We start from the raw sequence: 23,895 nt of genomic DNA on the forward strand, positions 1-23,895 counted from the left end.
GTTTGACACCATCGACCATGACATACTCCTGGATCAGCTGGAAAACCTGTTTGGCGTTACAGGGCCGGCCCACGATTGGCTGGAATCATACCTATCCGGTAGAAGACGTGAAATACGTACCTCAAGGGTCTGTTCTCGGACCTCTGCTTTTCTCTTTGTATATTTCTCTGATTGGTCAAATTATTCGTAGCTTCGGGGTCAATTTTCACTACTATGCGGACGATACTCAGCTCTATGTCCCGGTCAATGTTAACGATGTTACTCAAATCGCTAATTTAGAGGCCTGCCTATCTGCTGTTAAAAGCTGGATGTCGCAAAACTTTCTGCTCTTAAATTCAGAAAAAAGGGGGCGCCCTTTAGCTCAGTTGGTAGGGCGTCCCCCCCATGGGCCTCGGCCAACAGCGGACCCGGGTTCGATTCCAGCCCGCGGTCGTTCTCTGCATGTCACTCCCCTCTCTGTCTCATTTCAACTCTGTCTCTACACTATCAATAAAGCATAAAAATGCCAAAAAAATATCTTTAAAAAAAAAAAAATCTGAAAAAACTGAATTGTTATTAATCGGTCCCGCACACGTTAGAAATCAGCTTGAGCAACTGACAATTAATTCCGACAATTGCGTTATCTCTCAAAGCTTAACAGCAAGAAATCTTGGTGTTAAGTTCGACTCCAACCTGTCCTTTGATCAACACATCAAAGAGATGAGATGATGCGGAAATATTAATACACGCCTTCGTATCTTCTCGGCTTGACTATTGTAACGTACTACTGTCTGAGTTGCCCAGGGCAAGTACTCGAAGCTTACAAAAGGTACAAAATGCCACGGCGAGGCTTTTGACCAGAACTAGAAAATACGACCACATCACCCCCGTTCTTGCGTCGCTCCACTGGCTTCCGGTTCATGTCAGATCCGACTTTAAGGTGCTGCTATTGACCTATAAGGCATTAAATGGGCTTGCACCTTCATATTTGTCTGATCTAGTTGCGCGATATGCCCCATCACGGGCACTACGGTCTACGACTGCAGAGCTCCTGTCTGTCCCCAGAGTTAAGAAAGCTGCCGGCAGCAGGGCTTTCTCGTATCGAGCTCCTTCGTTATGGAACACACTCCCGATAGAGATCAGACAATCTGAGTCTATCGAGGTGTTCAAGTCTAAACTTAAGACTTATCTCTTTGAATTAACCTTTGGTTAGCGCTCGTCCAACTCTCTACTGGCGCGGGGTCGGTGGTGGGTCACCCTGTATGGGGTCGGTTCTCTGGTCTCTGCTGGGGGGGAGTTCGCTCTGGGGTAGGTGCCGGTCTGTGGCTGTTCCGGTGGGCTGCCTTGGCCGCTCGGGCTGGGGCAAATTGGCGTCTGACCGTGGGCGCCACTGCTGCGGGGTGTGATCATGCCTTGCCTCCGGACGTGCGGTCGCGGCGGCCTGCGGGGCTTGGCTTGGTGGGTCATGTCGGCTGATGGGGTTGGGCCGGGGGCGGGGCACTGGGGCGGCGGCGCTGCCTGCTGCTGTCGTTGGTATGCTCTGGGCTGGGGGTGGCCGGGGGGCGGTGGTGTCGGGGTGCGTGCTCAGGCGTCTGCAGTGGCGCCGTGCTATTGCCTCACTGGACCGTTGGGTGGGGTGGTAATGGGGCATCGGGTGCAGATTGTGTAATTGTTGCACTGGTAGGTGGGCACTACGATGTTTTTAATCGTTTAGACGCGGGTTGTTTTTGACCGCCTCGGGAGAACTGCGGATAGATTGTCTTGGGGCGGTTAGAAGCAATCTATGCAATTTGCGTTTTAATTGTTTTTAAACTGTTTTTAATCATTTATCCCTGTCTGGCGGTCCGCTCTGTGGCGTCGCTGTTGGCGTTTGTGTTTTGCTGCCCGGCGTCGGTGCTCCTCCGGCCGGTCCTAGCTCTGGGTGTGCCGATGGCGGCAGCGGATGCGTCGTGCCCTTTGTGCTTGGCGCCTCTGGCCTTGCCTCATGGCCTGGCATGGCCGGTCCGGCGGGCCTGGGTGGGCTGTACGGGCCGCCCCTCCGGGGGTTTCGGCTGTGGTTGCTCCTCGTGGCAGCGGTGCATTTGGCTATTCCCTATTCTATACTATCTATTCTCTATCTATGGCCCCGGTCCTCCTCGGGACTAGTGCCGCACTGGGGCGTGCTCTCTCGGGGCGGGGTGCTGGGGGGCTGGCTCTGGGTCTGGGGGGCTGGCGCCGATTGTGTGTCGGCGGGGAAAGGTAGAGTGTAAATCATTGTAAATTAATGTTAATTGTGTTCATATTGTTTAACATTGTTTATAGCGTTATTAATAACAGCCTGAGGAGCTGCCTCGGTCTCGGTTTGTCTGGGCCTGAATACCGGTTGTCCTCCCACTGAAAAATTGTCCTGCTGACGCAAAACGCATAACTGATACCATTTCTCTAACATTTGTGCTCCTCTGTCTATCTTCCATGACGAGCGTTGCCCCGGGGGTTCTCTCCCTCTGTCTACCAAGCACTCTCCATGCTACTCGACTGACTCCGAGTTCTGTGCGGAAACAGCTGTCCTAGGAACGGATGCTCCCCGCCTGCTATTGCCTCACATCAGCACTGATTCACCGTCCATCAGGATAGTACTCTTTCTACTCGCCTGCTTGTTCATTTTTGCATCGCTCATTGGTTGCCTGTCTATCCTCTTCCAGTTTTCCCTGGTCGTGACGAGACGGTGTGGATCTGATCCCTCCTCTGGCAACATCTGAGAATGGATCATCAACGCGGAAGATGTTGCAGTGGTTAAGGACGCCACCTGGAGACGTGGGACGTAATCCCGGCGCTGGAATCCTTAGTTTTCCCTGGTGGAGACGAGACGGTGTGGATCCTCTGGCAGCATCTGAAGTCCACACTATTCGCACTTTACTTTAGTATTACCATGTAAACATCTGGTCAATGATCAAATTCCTTTGTGATTATCTCTACTTATGACATCTATTGCAGTATGTCTGTCCTGGGAGAGGGATCCCTTACTTTGTCGATTCTCCCTGAGATTTCTTAATTTTTTTTTAAATCCTGGTATAGGGTTTTTTACTGGGAGTTTTTTCTCAGCCGAGCTAAGGGTGTAAGGGCAGGGTGTCATATTGTATCATATTGTATGAAATATAAAGCCCACTGAGACTAATGTTTATTTGTGATTTTGGGCTATACAAATAAAACTGATTTGATTTGATTTGAAGAGACAGACAAGGGAAAACAAACAACACACATAGGAGAAGGAGAGGCTGCCATGCCGTGAGTCATGACAATAATAATGATCAAATTAAATTTAAGGGGATAATTGTGCTCCAGACATTCTATTCTTAATCCCTAATAACATCTACAATTTTAAATATCTTTATTTTTAAACATAACAGCAGTTACTATTGCAAGACAGTCTTTTGTCCCACTTCTCAAGAATCACTGCAATGCAAAACTATGAAGCAATGTGTTTGAAAGCACCAAGAGGTCAGCAGCATAGCTCACCTGTCCACTGTTGTTCTATTGCTTGTATATGTGCGTGGCTGAAGTGCCAGTGTTGTGCCAGGACCTTCCACTCCCCACGGCAGAGCTGCTTGGTGGCCAGGTTCCAGAGGACAGAGCGCAGGTGCTGTGTGTCTGGCTGGTGGTCCTGCTTAAAGCTCAGAGGCCTCTCCACCCAGGAGTCCATGTGATCCTAAGGCCAGCAGGGGAAAACATTTACATACAGGTAGACATACTATCTTGTAGGCTGTGCAATCCATTTGACATTACCTAGGGCTGTCAAATATGATTAAAATTTTTAATCAGATTAATCACAGGGTTAATACCGAAAACAAATTCAAATCAAACTAAAACACGGGCTGTTCCGCCAGTCAAAAATGTTTATTTACTGTAAAATGACAACACACAGGAGCTAAACAGCTAGAGCTAAAAGGGTGAGGCTCTTTCTACTGAAGGTAATGAAGCTGTCTAGCAGCCCAGCACTCTGCTGCAGTGCCCCGTGTGGAGCGGCGGTGTAACTGTAGTGTAACTGTAGGGACTCGAGGGACAGCTGCCTTCCGCGACATGAACTCTTCTCCGTGGTATAAACGTTATTGTAAAATCTCTCCCGGTAGACACATCAGCTGTTCTACCGTCAGTCCTAGCGGATGGTATGATATGGCACAGCCCTAATACTTACAGGTAAAAAGACAGATATGCAAGTTGCCATTGGCTGGTAAGTGACCTGACCACTCACACAGTGTTCCATATAAGATCATTAAATAAACCAAACAGAGACATCAGTTCCTAGAGTAGATGTCTTTGGTATTTTTTGCTAATGTGTATTGAATAAAGTCCAGGGGCCTCATTTATAAAGGAGTGAGTAGAATCCATCCCAAAACATTGCGTCAGTTGCATCCAATCTTCCCTTTATAAATACCCACCTGCGGTGAATTGTGCATGGACGATCTCCGCCCCGTGTCCTCCCACTTCACCTCCCAGTTTCATCCCACAATCTACCATACATGGTCAGTGCTAAGCAGCTCCTGAATATAGTGACGCTCTTAATAAGCACGGCATTTTGACTGACATGAGGAAAAAAGGGAGGCAACCGGCCGCAAAGAAAGCGACTGGGAAGGAAGAAAGCCTGTGACGTGCATGTGCTGCAGTAACTGGAACACAAACACACACACGCGTACCTGTAGTAGCCTACTGTGTGTAGGCCAGGCCTATATAAAATATGTTGTGACAAGTGAAATAATGCATTGTACTCTATTCCTGAGCATTGCTCCCCTTCCGTGAGATCCACACATTTCCAACAACGTCAGATTTTAGCTAAAATGTACAGGGTGAATTGCTATGGGAAAGAGATGCATGTAATAATTTGCTAAATTCATAACATGATTTTATCAAACGAAATATACAGTTTTAATTAATAATTGTTGGCCTTAACTTTGTACAAAACTACTTTTACACACCGCCTAGAAATATAAACTATTTGCTCTCCAGCTGGCCACTCACGGACACACCTCCCGACGTATATGATATTATTATAGAGTAGAACTATAAGATTCAATTTAAAAATATAACCAAAACATGTTAAGACCAACTTGATAAGTAAATCAACCTACATCATAACTGCATGCCATAGACAACAGTGGCCTATATTCGCTATAGGTATACTCATATAATTGATTAAATATATTGGGTGCCAAGCATTTCACAGTAATATGTGTGTGTTTTTCTGATGACTGAGCTTTATATCATGGTGTTGCCATTGAGTGTCGCTGATTCCCAGAGTCAGGAAAACCTTGCGGTAGCTCTACGCATGGTCAAAAGTTGGCGTGGGAATACACACACTTCTCTGCAAAGAATTTTTCTATAAATACCAACGTATTGCCACCGCACATTTGACCGCACATTTTTGCCTGTCTACGCAAGGTTTTTGTGCGCAGCAAGCTCTATAAATGAGGCCCCTGGTGAGGTTGTCTGGATACACTAACCTTCTCCCATTTATAAAAACGATCAGCTTTGATGATCATGTCCACCAGGAGGACATGGTTTCCTCTTGCTGCCACCTCCACACAGGTTTTCCCCTGCTGTGTAGATTATATAGTCAGTGAAACACAGTGAATAGAGAAAGTACATTTCCCTCCCAGATAATACAGCAGTTACTTCATGAAATGAGCAGCCTAATATGTGTGTAATATTCTAAATTAAACACAAAAGACAGGCATAAAATACCATACATTATATATTAGTTTGTTTCATATTTAGTTTAAATCATTGAACTGTTTTGAGTATGCTCGTTAAGAAAACCCAACGGCACACACACAGTGTTGGAATGTTACCGAGTACATTTACTTATGTTCTGTGTTGAAGAACAATATTTAAATACTCATACTATGTAACATTTGCATGAAAACATTAATGATAGAGTCACACAGAAAACAATCCTTCTCAGTGATCACTTCTGCCCCACTTTAATATGTGGTGGCGTGTTTATCTGCACAGTCCTCCTCTCTCTGGCTGGATTTTACATAGTAACATTTGTTGGTATTGTTTTCTAAACAGAAGACTCAGAGGGGTATACTACGAAGCAAACTCAACAGAGCCTGGCTCTCTTTTCTTGATCTGGTTCAACATAACACAAACCCTCGCTCAGAGCTGACCGGTATCACAAAGGAAGTTATCAACCTTCTATGTTGAACGAGGGTTTCAGCTTCAGGCTCTGTGCGCGTCCCCATGAAAGGGGGCGTTTGACCCGTCATTTGACTCTGCTTCCGCACAGAATGGACTGATCTTGTGCCGCTAACTTTACACAAACGGACTGATTGCGAGCATCTGAGTAAAAAAAAAGTGTGTCGCCAACTTCATTCAAGAGGAAGAGTTTGTCAGTCTGAATGATCACAGAACAGCAGAAAACAGAGAGCTTAAAAAAACTCTTACTGCAAATAAGGAGAGAGTGGAATGTTGTCAGAAAATTACTGAATTGATTAATTTATTTTACCGATCGTTCTCGCAGTGCGTAACGTGACATTATATAGCAATTAAACGTTCAACTCAGCTGATTTAAACACTACACCATTTAATTGATTTGAACTATGACTGTAAATAGGCTACTTTGCTATATTTATAGCACTAGGCCTATAGTCCCACACTTAAGAATGTTATTTAAGTCTGACACTGTCCCCTAAGGAATAAAAAATTTGGAAAATCACTTTAGTTTTGAGCCACATCAAAATGAAGACAATTTTGATTAAGGCTTATAGCCTTTTATTTGCAACTTACAAACACCAATAAATGAAATAACATAAATACAAAACCTATAGTCGGACAAATATGAATCAACTGTGAGAAGCTTAACCTTCGAGTCTGTAGCGATGTCCTTATGTGACAGCTGTCACCTGTCACGTCCCAAACAGTTTATTCATTTCATCGCCCTCACCTTCCCCTGATGTTCCAGTGATATTTGGATGTGATGTCGGCTACGGTAGGCCTACCCATAAAGAGAAACTGAAGGATTGTAGGCTATAGCGCCTTGCATATGGTAAATAATGTCTTGCTTGCGCACCCTCCTCCCTCCAGTGATGGGGAAAATTACAGTCAGATTACTTTTGTGTGACTCTATAATTTAATTTTTAATGCAAATGTTGGATATTCAACCTTTAAGTATTTCCATTTCAAGCAGGACATATTGTACTTTTCACAACAGCACATTTATTTAAGGGGCGACTGTGGCTCAGTTGGTAGAGCGGGTCGGCCGATGATCAAAGGGTTGGAGGTTCGATCCCCGCCCTGCCACCTGTGTCATAGTTGTTGTGTCCTTGGGCAAGACACTTCACCCACCTTGCCTCGTGTGAATGTCGATAGTTAGCCTGCTGCTATCGGTGTATGAATGTGTGTGTGAATGGGAACAGGTCTCCCTTGCAAAAGAGTCTTCGGACTCAATGGGATATACCTGTATAAATAAAGGTAGAAAAAAATAGAAATAAAATAAAATAAAAACTAGCTGCTTAGCAGATAGATGATGTCATAGAATAAACTACCATAGTTACGTAAAGACACACAATGTGAATGTTAATGCATCAGTACCAATTAAAGTGGCATGGTCTTATGTCACAGAAAGCCGTTCTACTACATATTTAACATTGATTGATTATGGTACATTTAGCTGATAATATTTCAAAACATTTACCGACTGTATGTAAGTGTATTATAAATGGGTAATTGCCCATTGCGTCCCATTATTACTTTTACTTGAGTAAGGATACTTTTTCCACTACAACACATGATGATTTATTTAAAGCTTTGTTCAGTCCTGGGTTAAAATGTATGCTGTTATTTTTGAAATTGTTGGAAGATACTTAAAGGTGAAGTAAGTGATTTATTTATTTTAATATAAGTTTTAAATCGCTCTTTATTCATACAGTGATCACTTATATAGTGTGCACGTTTCATAAAGCCGATCTCTCAGTCACCTGCTCTGCATGTAATCGGCAAATAAACTTTTCGGGGATCCCGAAACTGATATCCAAATAGAAGAGAGAACGCTACAAACCGGCACCCGTCTCACTGCCGGTGCACGCCAGAGCACAGATGGGTGAATGTGTATGCGCCTACAATGGCGGAGCAGCTAAAAATCTTTCCCAATGTCTGTTTTGATGGTTTTTATCATGTTTTATCACACTTATGGATCTGAGATGATGCTAGATAACTCGCTGCTTGAAGACCGCAGTGCATTAATGTGGTGACGTGGGGACGAGGGAGGGAACTGCTAACTGCAGTCACTGACGGAAGTTAGCTAAACTGACCATTCCGCTTACTTGAACCTTTAAGTGCTTGAATCATGTGCTTTAGCTGCTGTTTGTATTTTCATTTGATTGTATGTAGACTGTTTCATCCCTAATACTGACTGATGTTTGGGCAACCCACCTTTAAGCTTTCTTTTCTTTTTGTCCTTGTTGTTGTTAGTGTGTTGTCGTGTGTATGTGTCTGTGTTCTATTGTAAAAAGAAAAGCTCATAACAATACAAACAAAAGGTGTGTGGTTTTGCACCTTGTCAGTCAGAGTGAGGTTGACTCCAGAGATCAGCATCATCTCAGCCAGGTCCTGCCAGCCGTTCTCTGCTGCCATGTGCAGAGCAGTCTGCTGTCTCTGTTGACCACATGACACAAATATATGAATAGAACAAGTACCATGCCATTGTGAATCATGCTGCTTTTAGTATGTGCTGTTAGCTTAGCTTTACTAAACTGAACATGGGCTCACTGATTTGCATTTTGCGGCATGCTTGCGAGCAGGGACCTGCTGGTCCCCCTACAGTTGTTTGCGGCGCGGGAGATTTTTATATTGTTGCAGGCAGGTGCGGGCGGTCAGGTTAATAAACTGCGGGTCTTATGGTTGTGGCGATAAGAACGTCTATAGGCAATTTAAGGGACGATGGACAAGTTAAGCCTAGTGAGTGAGTGAATGAGTGTGTCTGCCTGCTTGTCACACAGACAGAGAGGAAGAGAGAGCACACTTTAGTTTATAGTTTTGCTTTGAGTGATCGTCACTGACTTTATAAACCTGACTATCTCTGACCTGCAGTCTAGATGGCGAGCATGTCTTGATGACTTGCTTTAATTTGGGTAGAATAAATCAGGGCAGCGCGGACCTGTCATCTGTTGTTAAATGTAGAGGCTGGTACTCACTAGGGGTGTGAACGTTTACAAAAATGTCTAACCGTGTACACGACGGAATTTTTTTCGTGTACACGGTTAACCGTGACGTCATTGTCTTCGCGCGCCCGCCGTCCTGTAGGCGCGCACACACACACACACACACACACATACGCGTTCGTTCGCCTGTAAACACACAGTTGAAATGAACTACGCTCGTTTACACACCTCTTATAATAGGTCCATGGCACAAACACAAACACACACACACGTTCGCCTGACATGTGCGCCGTCATTATCGCGCTTCATTCATTTCCTGATTAATATAGCCTATCGCTTTCTACATGTCCACGTTCATGCAGGTTGAACAGGTGTTATAAAGTTCGGGCTACTTACGAGCTTAGTTCACGTCAACCGAGTAACTTTAATCTTTAGGTTATCTTTCATCACTCTTCCGTGGCTGTGAGTCGAGCACCGGCACGGCGACTCCCCGTGTGTGTGTGTGTGTGTGTGTGCGCGCCGATACACACACTCACACAGACACACACTCGCCGAGGGACAGACCGATTCGGCAGACTAGCTTTTATCATCCCCAATTAGTTTAGGCCTACTAGTGATGTAAAATCAATAAATGTGTGTCTCCAGAACATATTTAAAAACTTTGAAAAAAATAAAATTTTAAATTTGAAGATTTGTTTTTTAAACGGTTTTCGTTTATTGATTTTTCCTAAACGGTTATGATTTACTAAACGGTTACACGTGTACATGTGTACACGTGCACACCCCTAGTACTCACACTGTCAGGGACATCCAGGTCACAGTCAGCGTCTATAAGCAGCCGTACTACCTCAGTGTGGTGCTGGAGCACAGCCAGGTGCAGCGCTGTGTGCTGCTGCTGTTCAAACAACACAAAGAAAGAAGAAGAGTTCATCTAATATGTGACCTGGGGCCTCTCCGAAATAGTCTTTTTTGCATAGGAAATTTCCTTTCCTATCGAGATGAACCGGAAGTACTCGGCGGATAGGTGATTTGAATTCTCAAAATGCTTAGGAAAGGCATAGGAAAGGAGCCTCGATTCATCCTTTAACCCTCCTTTAGCATAGGTTACTCCGGACCAACCTATGCGAAAGGAAAGGAGATAGTGGTATCCCATAATCCTTTACGGCGGCAAGATTTAAAGCAACAGGCCACCGACGGAGTTTACCGACTCTACACGAATACGAACGAGAGGTAAAACAGAAGAGAGGAGAGGAGAAGAGAGGAAGATTTAACTCGGCTAAAACAAAATACCCCCCCCCCCCCCATAAAGATAATAAAGAACTCATAAAAGACCAACATCATAATAGTTATTTTCGTAGCACATAATTTACACCATAATAAAATAAAATACCAACTTCACATTTAATGAAGTTACTGGGGGCAGTTCATTTCATCATCAACATAAGTGTAGCCTCTTTTTATTCCACATGTGAATTGGGCTTCAAGTGGCCTTAAATATTCCCCTTGGCCAAGTCCGATCTAAGTGATTCTCACTCTGTTGGCGACAACCTGATTAAAATCAATATGAAAAGAACGCATGGATCAAACGAGCGCTTGTTGTAGTCAATTTTCGGAAAATAGTGTAGTTTCACGCTAGTGACTCACGTCAGCAATACTCGTCGTCGCGCAATGACATCGGTTAGGAAAAGTGGAGTCGAATTCATTTGAAACAGGACTGTCTTTTCCTATGTTCGATAGGAAGCACCTTTCATCTCTCCTTAACCCCGATGACGTTTAGGGGTTAAGGTATAGGAAAGGAGGCTTATAGGTTAGGAGATTGGACTATTCGGAGAGGCCCAGAGACTCATACAGAGTGCTATGGCCAATCAGATGGCTATGTCCTTGATTGGTTGTACAACCCAAAAAGTACACGAATCAACTTGTCCCTATATGTTTTTAATTCGCTGATGAATGACAATCATAAGTCCCTTTAGATAAAAGTGTCAGGTAAATAAACGTGATGTAACATTGCTTTGTGTGTATCTAACTAGTGTAACCTGATCAAATGTGTGGTGAGGGGAGGGTAGCACCATCCAACGCCTTCTGCCAAAGTGTTTTAAGAATACTACCAATGCAGGTTAATAATCTGAATACACTGACCCCAGAGCTGCTCCTCATGGTCAGGTCAGAACCTGGCATGTGTGTGTGTGTGTGTGTGTGTGTGTGTGTGTGTGTGTGTGTGTGTGTGTGTGTGTGTGTGTGTGTGTGTGCGTGCGTGCGTGTGTTTGTCAGAATGGGTGTATGACGGGTCATTTGAAAAAGGATAAAAGTGCTATTTAAATGCTGCCATTGACTACATGGTCAGTAGAACAGGAAACAGAAGTTGGCATTGCTTACATTGTTTAAAACATCCATCTTGATGCCTGCGTCCAGCAGACAACTGGCCTCTCTGTCAAAGCCATGCTGGGCCACATAATGGAGCGCTGTCATGTTTTTCTGCAGAGAGATGAAAATGGGTTAAAACACTTATCATACCATTCAAAGATATCTTGTAATCTCTTGTTTGTTTATTGCAAATCAAATGTGACTTTAAAGGAACAAACCGTACGTTGGTTTGTGAATGGACATTACAGCTGGACTCCAGCAGCAGTTTGACACATTCATAGTGCCCTCTATCAGCCGCCAGGTGCAATGCTGTGAGACCATCCTGAAAACACAAGCCAGAAACACGCCACATTCAGCTCAATTGTTATGTATAATAAGTCAGTTGTGTGATCTGTTTATGGACAGCCATGTTGCTAGATAGGGTGGGCACCTTTGTTTACATACCAGTGTACAGTGCCTAAGCTGTGTATTAACACTGGTACACAAAGTGGATTGTGAGGAGTCATTCACTGATTTTGACAAAATAGTCCAGGCAAAATAGCATTTTACGACAGACAAATTGTAAAATATTTTTTTTCAGCTCAGATAATTTCTATGAGGTGTCAACATACTAAAAGTCCTAAGAAATCCTAGTTGAGGAAATATGTTTAATTCTCATCAATCCGAGATATGTGCCAATAAGGCGAGACACCAATAAATCCCAATAGGGCTATTTTTTTCCTTTAGTCCTATCAAAATGAAACTTTACACAATGAAAGTATTCATGAAAATGAAAACATTTTGTATTACAAGTTTCTTTGAAAATGAATTTTAATACGCAAATGAGTTAAACACTAATCGTACATGCCCAAAATAAGCCCAAATAGGCTTAATTTTTTCCTTTACTCCTACCACAATAAAACTTTACATAGTAAAAGTATACTAGAAAAGTAACTTTTTTTGTTTTACAAGTTCCTTTTTAAATGAATTTGAATATGCACATGAGCTCCACACTTATTGAATATCCAATCATCCTACTGCCAATGGCTGATGGCGATGCTGCTTTTAGACTGGCCTCTAACCTGAAAAACTGCCTGGTTTACCTGCCAGGGGTATAACAGGTGCCTCTCGTGAATTAGATTACCCCTCCCCTAGCTAGTGTAATTTATCTTGAAAAAAAAATATTTTGGCCCAAAAATTGGTTACTTTGTCTGGCCTAAAAAGTTATTTTGACAACAGCATTCTCAAGATTCGCTGACTCCACCTTTAATGCCCAGATTTAAACTCATTCTAATGTTATATATATATTAGGGCTGTCAAGCGATTAAAAAAATGTATCTAATTAATTACAGGCTCTGTGATTAATTAATCTAAATTAATCGCATACTTATACTTACACTTTTTTGCCTGTTTATAAACAGCTGAAGACTATCCTACAGTTTGTTTCGCTCTCTCTCGCTCCGTCTCTCATAGTTCTGTCTCCTCTCTTTAGCCAGCTTTCTAGGCTACATGAAATAGCGGCGACTCATTCGCCATCGTACTACTCAAGGCAGGGGCGGATCCACGGGTGGGCCTGGTTGGTACAGGCCCACCCAGATTGACAGTGGGCCCACCCAATCAGATTCATGAAAAAAAAAAAATAAAAATGTTTAATGGTCTTTTCTCATACAATAGGCTATATGTTTTTTTTCTTGAAAACATTTATAATTTAAAATATTTACAGTAGCTACCAAAAAATAATAATATTCAGAAACCCCTCTCGTAGCCTACTCATTAGTTCTGTCCAGTGACGTCTTTAAGCAACATCATGGTCGACGCAGACAGCGGATGGCGGTTTCGTGCACCATCAGATAGCACCCTCAATTAGCAATGGCTAAGCAGCTCATTACTGGAGGCTCTGGCCGGCTTTTCCGAAACCAGTGGACAAACGAAAATAGAAGCAGAGCAGCTCCTGCAGCAGATGCAAACGAAAAAGTTTGTTTTCATTCTTGTGACTTTTTGCAAACTGTTTGAAAACAGCGATTTTGCCACCAAGGGCCTGCAGAGCTCAACACTTTGTGTGACAGACTGCATTTCACTGATTGAAACACTGAAAGCTACATATGCAACTTTCCACGAGGACTCGAAGGGTGACTTTGGTGACGTGCTCAAACTGACAGAAGAACTGATGGAAAAGCATGAGATAACTAACAGGGACGTGTTTGCTTCTCGTGAACGCAAGCTGCCTTCAAAGTTTCACGAGTCTGTTGTCACCACAACGCTGGGAAAAACGTCGGCTGTCAAGAGCAATGATGATTTAAGGGCGCTGTGGAACTGTATTCTTGACAGGCAGATCACCGAGTTAAACTGCCGCTTTATGGACGACACGTATGGATTAATGAGAGCAGCGGCCTCTTTCGCACCTGGATCTGCAACTTTTGGCGAAAAAAACATTCTAAATGGTCCATGTGCACTGTATGGCATTGAGATCGCAGATACTGAACATGCTGTGTTCATTGAACACATCACACGGAAAATGGATCGGGAAAACTTTCCTACATTAATGGAAGTACTGGACAGCTGCCCTGCTGACATTTTCCCAAACATGAACAGTGTTTTAAGGACCATGATAACACTGCCTTCCACGTCCTGCAGCGTTGAGAGACTTTTCTCCGCAACAAACAGGATCCAAACGCGCTTGAGATCATCCATGCTGACTGGACGCCTCAACAACTTGACACTTTAGTCTTTTGAAAGAGAACTCATTGACAGTTCGGATTATGATGACATAATCAACTTTTTCAACTCGAAGCCTAGGAGACTCCGCCTTGTGTAGACGCTCCGGTAAGACTGGGTCTTTGTATTCGGGCCCGCCGTGGCATTATTGCTGTTTCTGAAAGTTGTTTTCTGAATATTAATTAATTCGATTGATTCGTTTGATCCATTTTCATGTTCGGGTTGTAGTCACTATATAACGTGAGCTACGCAGTGTTGGATTTGTGTTTTTATTTTGTTATTATCCTACATCTGATCCGAGTCCGACAGGCTGCTAGGCCTATGTGATATGACATGAGTATAAGGCATATTAAAATACTACAGATTTGCAAGTTCTCTCCTCTTCATAATTTTATATAGCTATAAGACTCCGCCTTGTGTAGAAGCTCCGGTTAGACAGGGTTTTTGTATTCTGGCCCGCCGTGGCATGATTGCTGTTTCTGAAAGTTTTTTTCTGAATATTAATTCATTCGATTCGTTTGATTCATATGATGTTCGGGTTGTAGTCACTATAACGTGATTTGTGTTTTTATTATGTGATATTCTGACATGAGTAAAAGGCATATTAAAATGTAATACCGATCTGCACGTTCTCTCCACTTCTTGATTTTTTTCATTTATATATATGTATACGTGTTTGTTTAATCTTTGAAAAAAAAACAAGGCTCATCCAGAAGATTCCTAGGCCCACCCACAAATTAGGTTCTGAATCCGCCACTGACTCAAAGCCAAAAATATTGAGACACACACACACACACGCAGCTAGCAAACGAAAGTGAGACACGGAGGAAGATTGAGAGATACTTGAGTTTTGAACCTACATTGCTGGCGCCTACTAAATGAATAATTCACAGACACTGCGAAGAATAAAATAAGCTGTCTTCTTACCGTCATGCTTATTTGCCCGAAACATCCCATAACACATCCATAGAGACCTCGGCCCCTTTGCCCTGCTTCTTTCTTTACTGTTTAATCCCGTGCGGGCCGCGTCCGCAAGCTGCGCTCTCGTCTCACCTCTTTTGCACCGGGTCAAAGGGCACTATAGAAGTGCGATTAATCTGCGTTAATTTTTTTTAATCGCGTTCATTTTTCTGTGATTAATTAATCGAAATGAACGCGTTAATTTGACAGCCCTAATATATATATTCAATAAACCAATCAATATCCTTTATTTAACCAGGTTACATTCATTGAGAATAAAATCTCTTTTCCAAGAATGACCTGGCCGGGAAGGTGTCATTATTTGGTTTTATTACTTTCTTAAAAAAAAATTTTGACCTGCACTTTATTTGTCCGCACAGCAGGAAAACGTTGTTCACTGCAGTTTGCAGTAAACTGCTTAGGTTATGAGCCCTGCAGCTCTAGTGTGAGGAGGACGAGACGGCACGGCAGCGCTCGCTACTCGGCTCTCAGGCGCTCGGTTGTAATGCGACCGCGCGACCTGATATGCGAGATGCTTTTGCGGAGCTTCTTTAAAACAGTTATTCCTCTAATGACTCCTCTAATGACCAGTAAAAGTAGCAAGATTTATCCCTGGTCGCCTGCTTTGACCATTTAATTCGCTCAGGTTACAGCAATCTTTCTGAATAGGTCCATGACAGCAATGCTGTTGTATGCTAACCGTTAGCTCTAATCAAAACACAGACATGCCTGCGCGGTGACGTCGCATGACGTGAGTACGTCATTTTGCGCATGCGCAGGAATCGATCAAAAGAATCGAAATTTTCATTCCTTAACAATTCCTTTGGAATTGAAAGTTTGGAACCGGTTCTAAATTTAGCACCGGTTCCGATGCCCATCCCTACTTGTGACAAACAAAAAAATGAGAAGCATGCTTTGGTAAAAACTCTAAAGTAACAGTGAGTAACCGCAAACAGCCTGCCAAGCATGCACCACAGTCCAGTCCACTCACTCTATTCCTCTGGTCCACATCCACTCCAGTCTCCAGGATCTTCTGCAGTACAGAGGTGTGCCCACATTGGGCTGCTAGATGGATGGCTGTGTTCTCTTCCTGTAGTCCACACCAAACTACACATTACAATCACAAAGCAACTTCCTCTTCATACAGTATATACCCTAAAACATGTCAACACCTCCCAATGCTTTTATAAATCTATATCAACCTCGAGGGAGACAAGTGAAAAGTGAGTTTCCACCAAGTAGAGCGGGTCGGGTCGGAGCGGTTCGGTCCGGGTATTTTGGCTTTTTATTTGCCAAAAGTTGGGTAGGGTACGGTTTAAGCGCACCTAACCGCTCGAAGCCGCTCCTAATTTCGGTACTCCTCCGTTGGAGTACCAGCCGCCTGAAAGGGTGCCGAAAAGGCGGAGCTACACATGCCGTCCATTTATTGGTCGAAAGAATAATTTCCGTCGTGTGTAGTCACCTCGGCAAGAGTGAAGAGAGTCTTGTGTTTTGGCGAAAATGTGAGAACAGCACTGTTTATTGTGTGGTGTTTTTCTTAAATGAATCAGTTGGCTACACTGTGTCCCACTGCTACGATGTCACGTAGCTGCTGCAGCCAGCGCTGTTCGCTCACTGTCTCTATCAGTTGCACCGAGCCGTCTCTGTGCGTTTAGGCTCAAAACAACACAGGGGGAATAAATAAAGAAGCGGCTGGTTTGACCAAGCAAAAACGAGAGACCGCTGGCTTGACCACAGTTGTTCCACAGCCCGATAGTTTGACCCATATTCTGGCGGCAGCTATCGCAGTCCAGCCTAAACCCCGCCCTACCAGTAAGGGTAGGGTCGGCGGTGGAAACACCACGAGATTCTTCAAAGTGAGCTGTCCCGCTCTGAGCCGCTCCGACCCGACCCGCTCTGCTCGGTGGGAACGAAGCATTATATCTAGAATGCATCAATCTGGTGCACTTTGAGAGGACAATTCAGAGCTGTGTGAGCTGTTTAGTACTATTTTCTGGAATAATTTGGAGACACATTAAAAGGAAAAGACCAAAAGATTATACCTGTGATGGAATGTTAACCACAGCATGTTGCCTCAGCTTGTATGGTGGAAAGTAAAATGGCTGTGACGGCTGCCATGATTCAATTTTGCACTCAATATCTTAAAATGTTCAGGGGCCCAAACTTCATGCTTTTCTGATAAAGTTAACAATTGGGCACATATCACATCTACCATAAAACAGAAAGGTAAAAAAGGTATAAAGGTATAGTTTTTTTTAACCTTTATTTATACAGCCATATCCCATTGAGTCCGAAGACTCTTTTGCAAGGGAGACCTGTTCCCATTTACCGCAGTTCATATCCAAGTAGCCCACAGTGAACTAATGTTGCAAACTGTGATTTTATAGAAAGCTCCTTTACAGTTAGTGTGTGTAAATTGCAAGGGAACATTACAAACATGTTAAATTAGAGCAAGAACAACTTTGCGAATAGCCCTTCTGCTGCATACAGTATGTAATATTTTCTGCATCAATAACTGAATACATGTGGCAAAAAACCGCAGCACGATTTTAGAGTTCACTTTGCTATAATTTCAGTGAGAATCTAGTCCTATAATCGCTCATAGAGAATATCTACAGGTTCAATGTACTGTGAGTGAGTGAGTGAGTGAGTTAGTGAGTGAGTTTATTTTATTTAGCGAATGCAAAGTCCTTTAGCCAAACAGTTGCCTCTTGCTCTGCTGTATGAAGGGTGACGAGTCCTCCTTTAAGTTTTTGTAGAGGACATGCTTCAATGATGTGATGCATTGTTTCCATAAGCACACTGTGGGGTTGGGCTGCTGCCCCATTTGTGAAGGCTGGCCAAGCAGGGGCCATGTCCAGTCCTGAATCTATTCAGTGTCGTCCACTGCTTCCTTGGGAGATTGGTGCCAGGGACCGGTAGGGCGGGGTCTGACATCAGATGTTGATTTGGGACGTCCTTGGACTCCCATTCCTTTTTCCAAACTGATTGGATGGTGAGATCAGCTGGTGGTGGGTTCTTCCAAATTAGACATCTAGATGGAAGTCGAGCAGTGGGTGGATTGAAAATGTCACATTTTGGTCCTGCTCAGATAGATGTGACAATGTGAATTGGAAGGTGAGGGGAGTCTTTTGTCTTTTGGAGCATCCTTTGAGTAAGGACTACTCGCCGGATGTGTGGAGGAGCTATGTTTGCTAAGACAGGGAGCCAGGGGAGTGGTGTTGAACGGATTGTTCCTGTGATGGTCCTCATTGTAGTGTTCAGTTGGGTGTCCACATGGTGTGTGTGGGATGACCTGGACCAAACAGGGGCACAGTATTCCTTGCGGCTAGTGCTGAAGTACGCAGAGTGGGGGCTGCTGCCCCTCACTTTGAGCCAGCAAGCTTACTGAGGAGGTTGTTTCTGGACTTCACCTTTGCTGCTGTCCTTTTGAGGTGTTCTTTGAAGGATAGGGTCCTGTCAAGGGTCACTCCGAGGTAGGTTGGAGTGGGGGCATACTTCAGTTTGGTCCTGCTCAGATAGATGTTGGGTTCTCTTGTGGCTTCTGCATTGTTGAGGTGGAACACACTGGAGACCGTTTTTTTCGGGGCTTGGTTTTAGGCGCCAGGTTTTGCAGTATTCGTGCAGTTTAGCAAGGTCTTCATTGAGCACTGCTTCTAATGTACCAACATCTGGTGCTTGAAAGGTCAAACAGATGTCATCTGCATAGATGAATTTGCGGGATATGGCGGTGGGTAGGTCATTTGTGTAGAGGTTGAACAGGGTTGGGGCTAAGACTGACCCTTGCGGGAGCCCATTCTTCTGCCTTTTCCATGCACTCTTGTTCTGTCCAAGGTGAACTCTGAACCTGCGGTTGGAGAGCAGAGATTGGATGATTTATGTTGCCCAGGCAGGGAGTGCTTTGGTGAGTTTTAGGAGGAGGCCTTTGTGCCACACAGTGTCGTATGCTGCGGTAAGGTCAAGGAACAATGCCCCGGTCTTCAGTTTTTTCTCGAAGCCGTTTTCAATGTGGGTTGTTAGGGCCAGTACTTGTTCTCCTGTGCTTCGGTCCTTGCGGAAGCCTGCCTGAATCTCTTCTACTCCTGGAGATATACGTTGTAGTATAAGTCGTTCTAGGATTTTGAGTGGAACGCATAGTAGAGAGATTGGCCGGTAGCTTGCTGGTAGTTTTTGGTCTTTGCCAGGTTTTGGTATAGCAATGACTTTTGCTGTCTGCCATATCTTTGGGATGGAGTTTGTCTGTATGACCCTGGTGTAGAGCTGGGTCAGCCAGGTTATAGCTCGGGGGCCGATGTGTTTCATGGATTCTGGAGAGATGTTATTATAGCCTGCTGCCTTTCCATATTTCAGGCCCTGCAGGACCTTCTCCAATTCAGCCACTTCAAAGGGCTCAGAGTTTCTTTCCTTTCCAGTTGTTCGTCGGAGTGTCCTTAGCTCTGTTGCGACAGCTCTTCTGGTGGACTTGTCTTGGGCTGCTTTTGCAACATTGAGTAGGTGGGATGCAACCTGGTTTGGTGTGACAGAGGGTCGGCTTTGGGCTGGGGGTTTCTGTGCGGCTCCTAGGCGGCGGATGAGGCTCCAGCATTGTCTGCTAGAGTGGGTGAAGTTTAGCTCTGCTACCGTCTCCTCCCATTTCCTTTGCCGAGCTGCAGATAGTGATTCAATGAGATGTTCTGCTATCTCAGGGTCCCCTGATGTTTTGTATGTTTGTAGGAGGGCAGCGCTTTCTCCATCCAGGCATGGGATGTAGACGGGGCGATAGCCTCTTGGTATCGCTGTGTGGGCGGCTTTATAGATGCAGAAACGGTTGTATGCTTCATCTACAGCAGGGGTATTCAACTAAAATTCAAATAGGTCCAGTTAGAGAAAATGTCCTCAAGCAAAGGTCCGGAACATCATAATGTCTAACTTGCGTTATGATTCAGTGTGATAGTGAAGTAGCCTAGTAGTTGTATCAACGTCTGCATGTAATTAACAACTGACTGTCAGATCAATATAGAAAGAACAATTCAAAAACATTTCAACAATATTTATTCTCACTTTTAAATAATTATAGATATACAATACTGAAGATATATGTATTTAAGTGACTCAACTGAAACTAATCTCTTCATAGAGAAGGGCTGCATTTAAAAATAAAATGGTGAAAATAAATATAATAATAATCTTAAAATAAAGATAAAATATATAATTCATTTTTGAAAAATTAAATAATTTTGAGAAATATTTTCAATGTATAATTTCTAAACTTCACTATACCTACTATGTATGTTTAACATAGTAATCTCCCACTTTGTCTAATACTGGATTTTTATTTTGCAATTTTGAAAAGCTCTGAAAAAGTGACATGTCAGAAACTAAACCCCTGTAGGGGGGTCTGGGGGTTTCCCCCCCAGTAATTTTTTTTTGTGTTTTTAGAATGTAATCGGAGCATTCTGGTGCATTCTGGGGAAAATAATAAAAGAAAAGGTCAACATTTAATATAGTTAAGATGAATAGAAAAATTAACAAAACAACATAACTTGCTAGCAGCCAGATAACTGGACTGAGGGACGGATGACCACTAGCTTTTGCTAATGTTAGTGGGGGCTACTGCCAAATATCTTGCTAAAAAATTAACCTGTATTTATAAATTCTGCCATTACTAAGAATATGTAAAACTTAAAATGTAGATAGTTGAAACTACATACAAAAAAAATTTAAAAATAATGTTTTTCCTGTTGCTGTTGTGGGCAGTGATGCAGTGCTGCTGGCGATTGGTGATTATGTCAATCTTATGTCTGTGTCATTCACACATAGGTCTACATCAGGGTAATAGAGAGTCCACATGATTGCACCTTGATCGGTTTTCACCAGTCTTACAAAAGGGGAAAAAACCATAGATAGTAAATAATAGGAAAAAACTCAGCTGTTGATCGCTCGTTAACTCGCTCGCGACACACGGAGCCGGTGAGCGAGCGGGCGAGCGAGAGAGAAAGCTGTCTCTCACTCTCCTCCCGCTGTCTTTCTCACTCTAATCTGATTTATTTCGCTGAAATTCTCGTAATTCTTGCACTTCTCTCTGTCACCTCTCGCATGATAGCTCACTGTCTCTGTCTGTGAGCCAGCCTGAGCCGGGAATGCACAGATTCGATTGGCTGCCTGAGTAGCAGGAGGCGGGATGGCTTAACTCGAAAGCATTTCCTGATTCGCTAAACCAGTACCGTAAAGTCTAGAAAAGCTGCGCCGGTCAAAATAGAAGCGCCCCGTCAAAATTTTAAATACTTAAATAATTGATTGACTACAGGTCCGGGTCCGTATAGGACGGCGTCTGGGTCCGGACCCGGACCGCGGTCCGCCTGTTAGTGACCCCCGATCTACAGTGATGGTGTGGAGTGGGATGGTAACAGCACTCTGGTCTAGGGTTTCGCTGTATTTCTTCCAGTTAGCTTTGCGGAAATTCCAGCGCATCTTTCTTGGGCTGTTTATGACTGGGAGGTGTAGGCCGATGTGTATGAGTGAGGGGCGGTGTTGACTGTGTGGGAAGTTTTCCAGAATGAGGATCTGTGCAGGGAAATGGGTTCCATTCAAAGAGCTGACCCAGCACAGGTCAGGAGAGTAGTCCTTCTTCCACCTGGCAAAGTGGAATGTTCCTCTTTGTTTTGGGTCATGTATGAGAGCGAGATCATTTCTTGACGCCCAGTCTGAAAGTGCCTCCCCATCAGGATCCACTGCTGGGTGATGGCTGTTGAAGTCTCCCACGTAGATGGCAGGGTGGGGTAGGTGTACAGGGGTTGACACTAAGGTTTCAAATGCACTTGCCCATAGGGCAAGTACAGGTAATGTTTTACTTGCCCGAATGTTGTGTTCACTTGCCCAAAAAAAACTGTTAAACAATGATATATACAGTATAGGCTAATTGAATTATACATTTTAGCGATCTCTTATCTCTTAAATGCAAACACTGCTTACTAGTCTCATCCTGACCACATAAAACGAACAACAATTCATATAAGCCTATATATCATGACATCACACACTACACCAAGCGCTTGGTCCTGCTGCAGCATCGTGAAAGGGCCTCTTTTTGCCGTGCACCTTGCCCAGGGGCTCAGAAAACTCAGTCTAGCTCAGAGTCAAGCTGAATGTTAGCTTCCACAGAACAATTTTACTTATTTAAAACGGTCACATTGCCAAAAAGTGATCGTGTGCCATAACATGATTAAAGTCCACCATGTTAAAGCTATTGCCCAGTTACACTGTAAGTAAGGAGGGGGATCATTCATTTCTATTCATATTGATACCATTATAAAGACTCCACAATCCAAATCTTTATCGATACCTTTCTATTATTTTGTTTAAAGAGAACTGGTATTATTGCTTTAATTGCTTATAAGATGAGCAGAGCTCAGGATAGGACTTTAAGCAGGTCATAATTCCATATTTAGGCCTACTATTTAGTTTATATTGCTGGGAAAACAATTTTTTTACCCAAACTGTAGGCTATTATTCAAGCTTCCCGCGAAAAACTAAAATTTCTTATTTTCTTGATGTTACATTTGAACACATCATGATGTCATTTTATTGACCTGTGCCTAATAATCATTTTACTGAGCCGACCTGAACACATCACATTTGAACCGTTTGCGATTTTTTTTAGCTAACTAGGTCTTATCCTGCAGATTTTAATATGGATTTAAAAACTATCAGATTTTTTAACTGCGGGACTTGCTACAGTCTCTCGTTTGTTGATCACCGCTGCATTGAATGAATGATGAGACGGTGCGGAGCCCGTCTGCAGCGGCAGCGGCTCAGCAGACAAGTTTTTTTTTTTTTTTGGAGACGGAGCGGGTGGAAGGAGTTTCTTCAAGACAGTCGAAGGTAAAACACTTTTACAGTCCGTGATGCGGTCCAGTGATGGAATAATACGCTGAAGTAGGCCTAATTAGATGAAGATGACCCGACTCGATATTTAAAATGATATAATGTGACCTAGCCTACTGTCGATAAGCTCAAACGTTATTGATTTCTGGGTTTTGAATATAGCGGAACCAGGTCCGTAGGATAGAGCCGGCCTTCGGAACGTAGACAGCGAAACTGCGCGCACACAGGCTGTGTGTGTAGTGTGTGTGTGTGTGTGTGAGAGAGAGAGAGATAGAGAGATCGAGTGCGAAAGAGCGACCGTGATGCTGCTGGCTGCCGCGCGCAGCTGCTCAATTGCGAATATAGCCGATCTATTTTGTGTTAGTTAGCGGGAAAAAAAATGTTTTGCAGACTGTAAAACACATGAATACATAGCCTAGACTACAGACAAACCCTCTAAAATCCACTTGCCCGTCCGGGCAACCAAGAAGCAATCTCAACTTGCCCAAACATTATTTTCAGTTGCCCCGGGCAAGCGGGCAACCGTTAGTGTCAACCACTGGGTGTAGTACTTGCAGATCCCAGTTGGCACTTGGTGGCTTGTGAGTGAGTGAGTGAGTGAGTGAGTGAGTGTGTTTGTGTGTGTGTGTATGTGTGTGTGTGTGTGTGTGTGTGACTACCTTGTCCTTCAAAGCATGTGTGCAGCCCATTCCAATCAGAAAGTCCACCACTTCATACTGTCCGTGTTCAGAAGCCAGGTGAAAGGCTGTTTTCCCTGACTGGTCAAACAGATATCAGCAAGTTACACACAGGAACTGATTCAAATCAACTGTAGTCACACAGGGATCAAACAATAGCTCAGGGTTCCAGATCCATTCACCCTATATTCTGATAACCAACAGCACAACAGTTTGTTTAAAGA

At 43.7% G+C, this 23,895-nt stretch overlaps 1 protein-coding gene across 3 annotated transcripts in view; it reads right to left on the reverse strand.

The window, feature by feature from the left end:
* The window catches only part of ankdd1a (ankyrin repeat and death domain containing 1A), a 41,705-nt gene that overhangs the window by 10,003 nt on the left and 7,807 nt on the right, over positions 1-23,895 (reverse strand). The window contains exons 6-13 of one of the 3 annotated variants that reach the window (XM_080024720.1): positions 23,654-23,752; positions 16,123-16,221; positions 11,701-11,799; positions 11,490-11,588; positions 9,910-10,005; positions 8,509-8,607; positions 5,454-5,549; positions 3,475-3,664 (exon numbers count right to left, since the gene is read on the reverse strand). In XM_080024720.1, the coding sequence (XP_079880846.1) occupies positions 3,475-3,664; positions 5,454-5,549; positions 8,509-8,607; positions 9,910-10,005; positions 11,490-11,588; positions 11,701-11,799; positions 16,123-16,221; positions 23,654-23,752 (877 nt within the window). Of the gene's footprint in view, positions 1-3,474; positions 3,665-5,453; positions 5,550-8,508; positions 8,608-9,909; positions 10,009-11,489; positions 11,589-11,700; positions 11,800-16,122; positions 16,222-23,653; positions 23,753-23,895 lie in introns of all 3 variants that reach the window. The other 2 variants (XM_080024719.1, XM_080024721.1) reach the window with 2 other exon arrangements.

This window comes from Ammodytes marinus (assembly GCF_949987685.1).
Source record: "Ammodytes marinus genome assembly, chromosome: 1".
Lineage (NCBI taxonomy): Eukaryota > Metazoa > Chordata > Actinopteri > Uranoscopiformes > Ammodytidae > Ammodytes > Ammodytes marinus.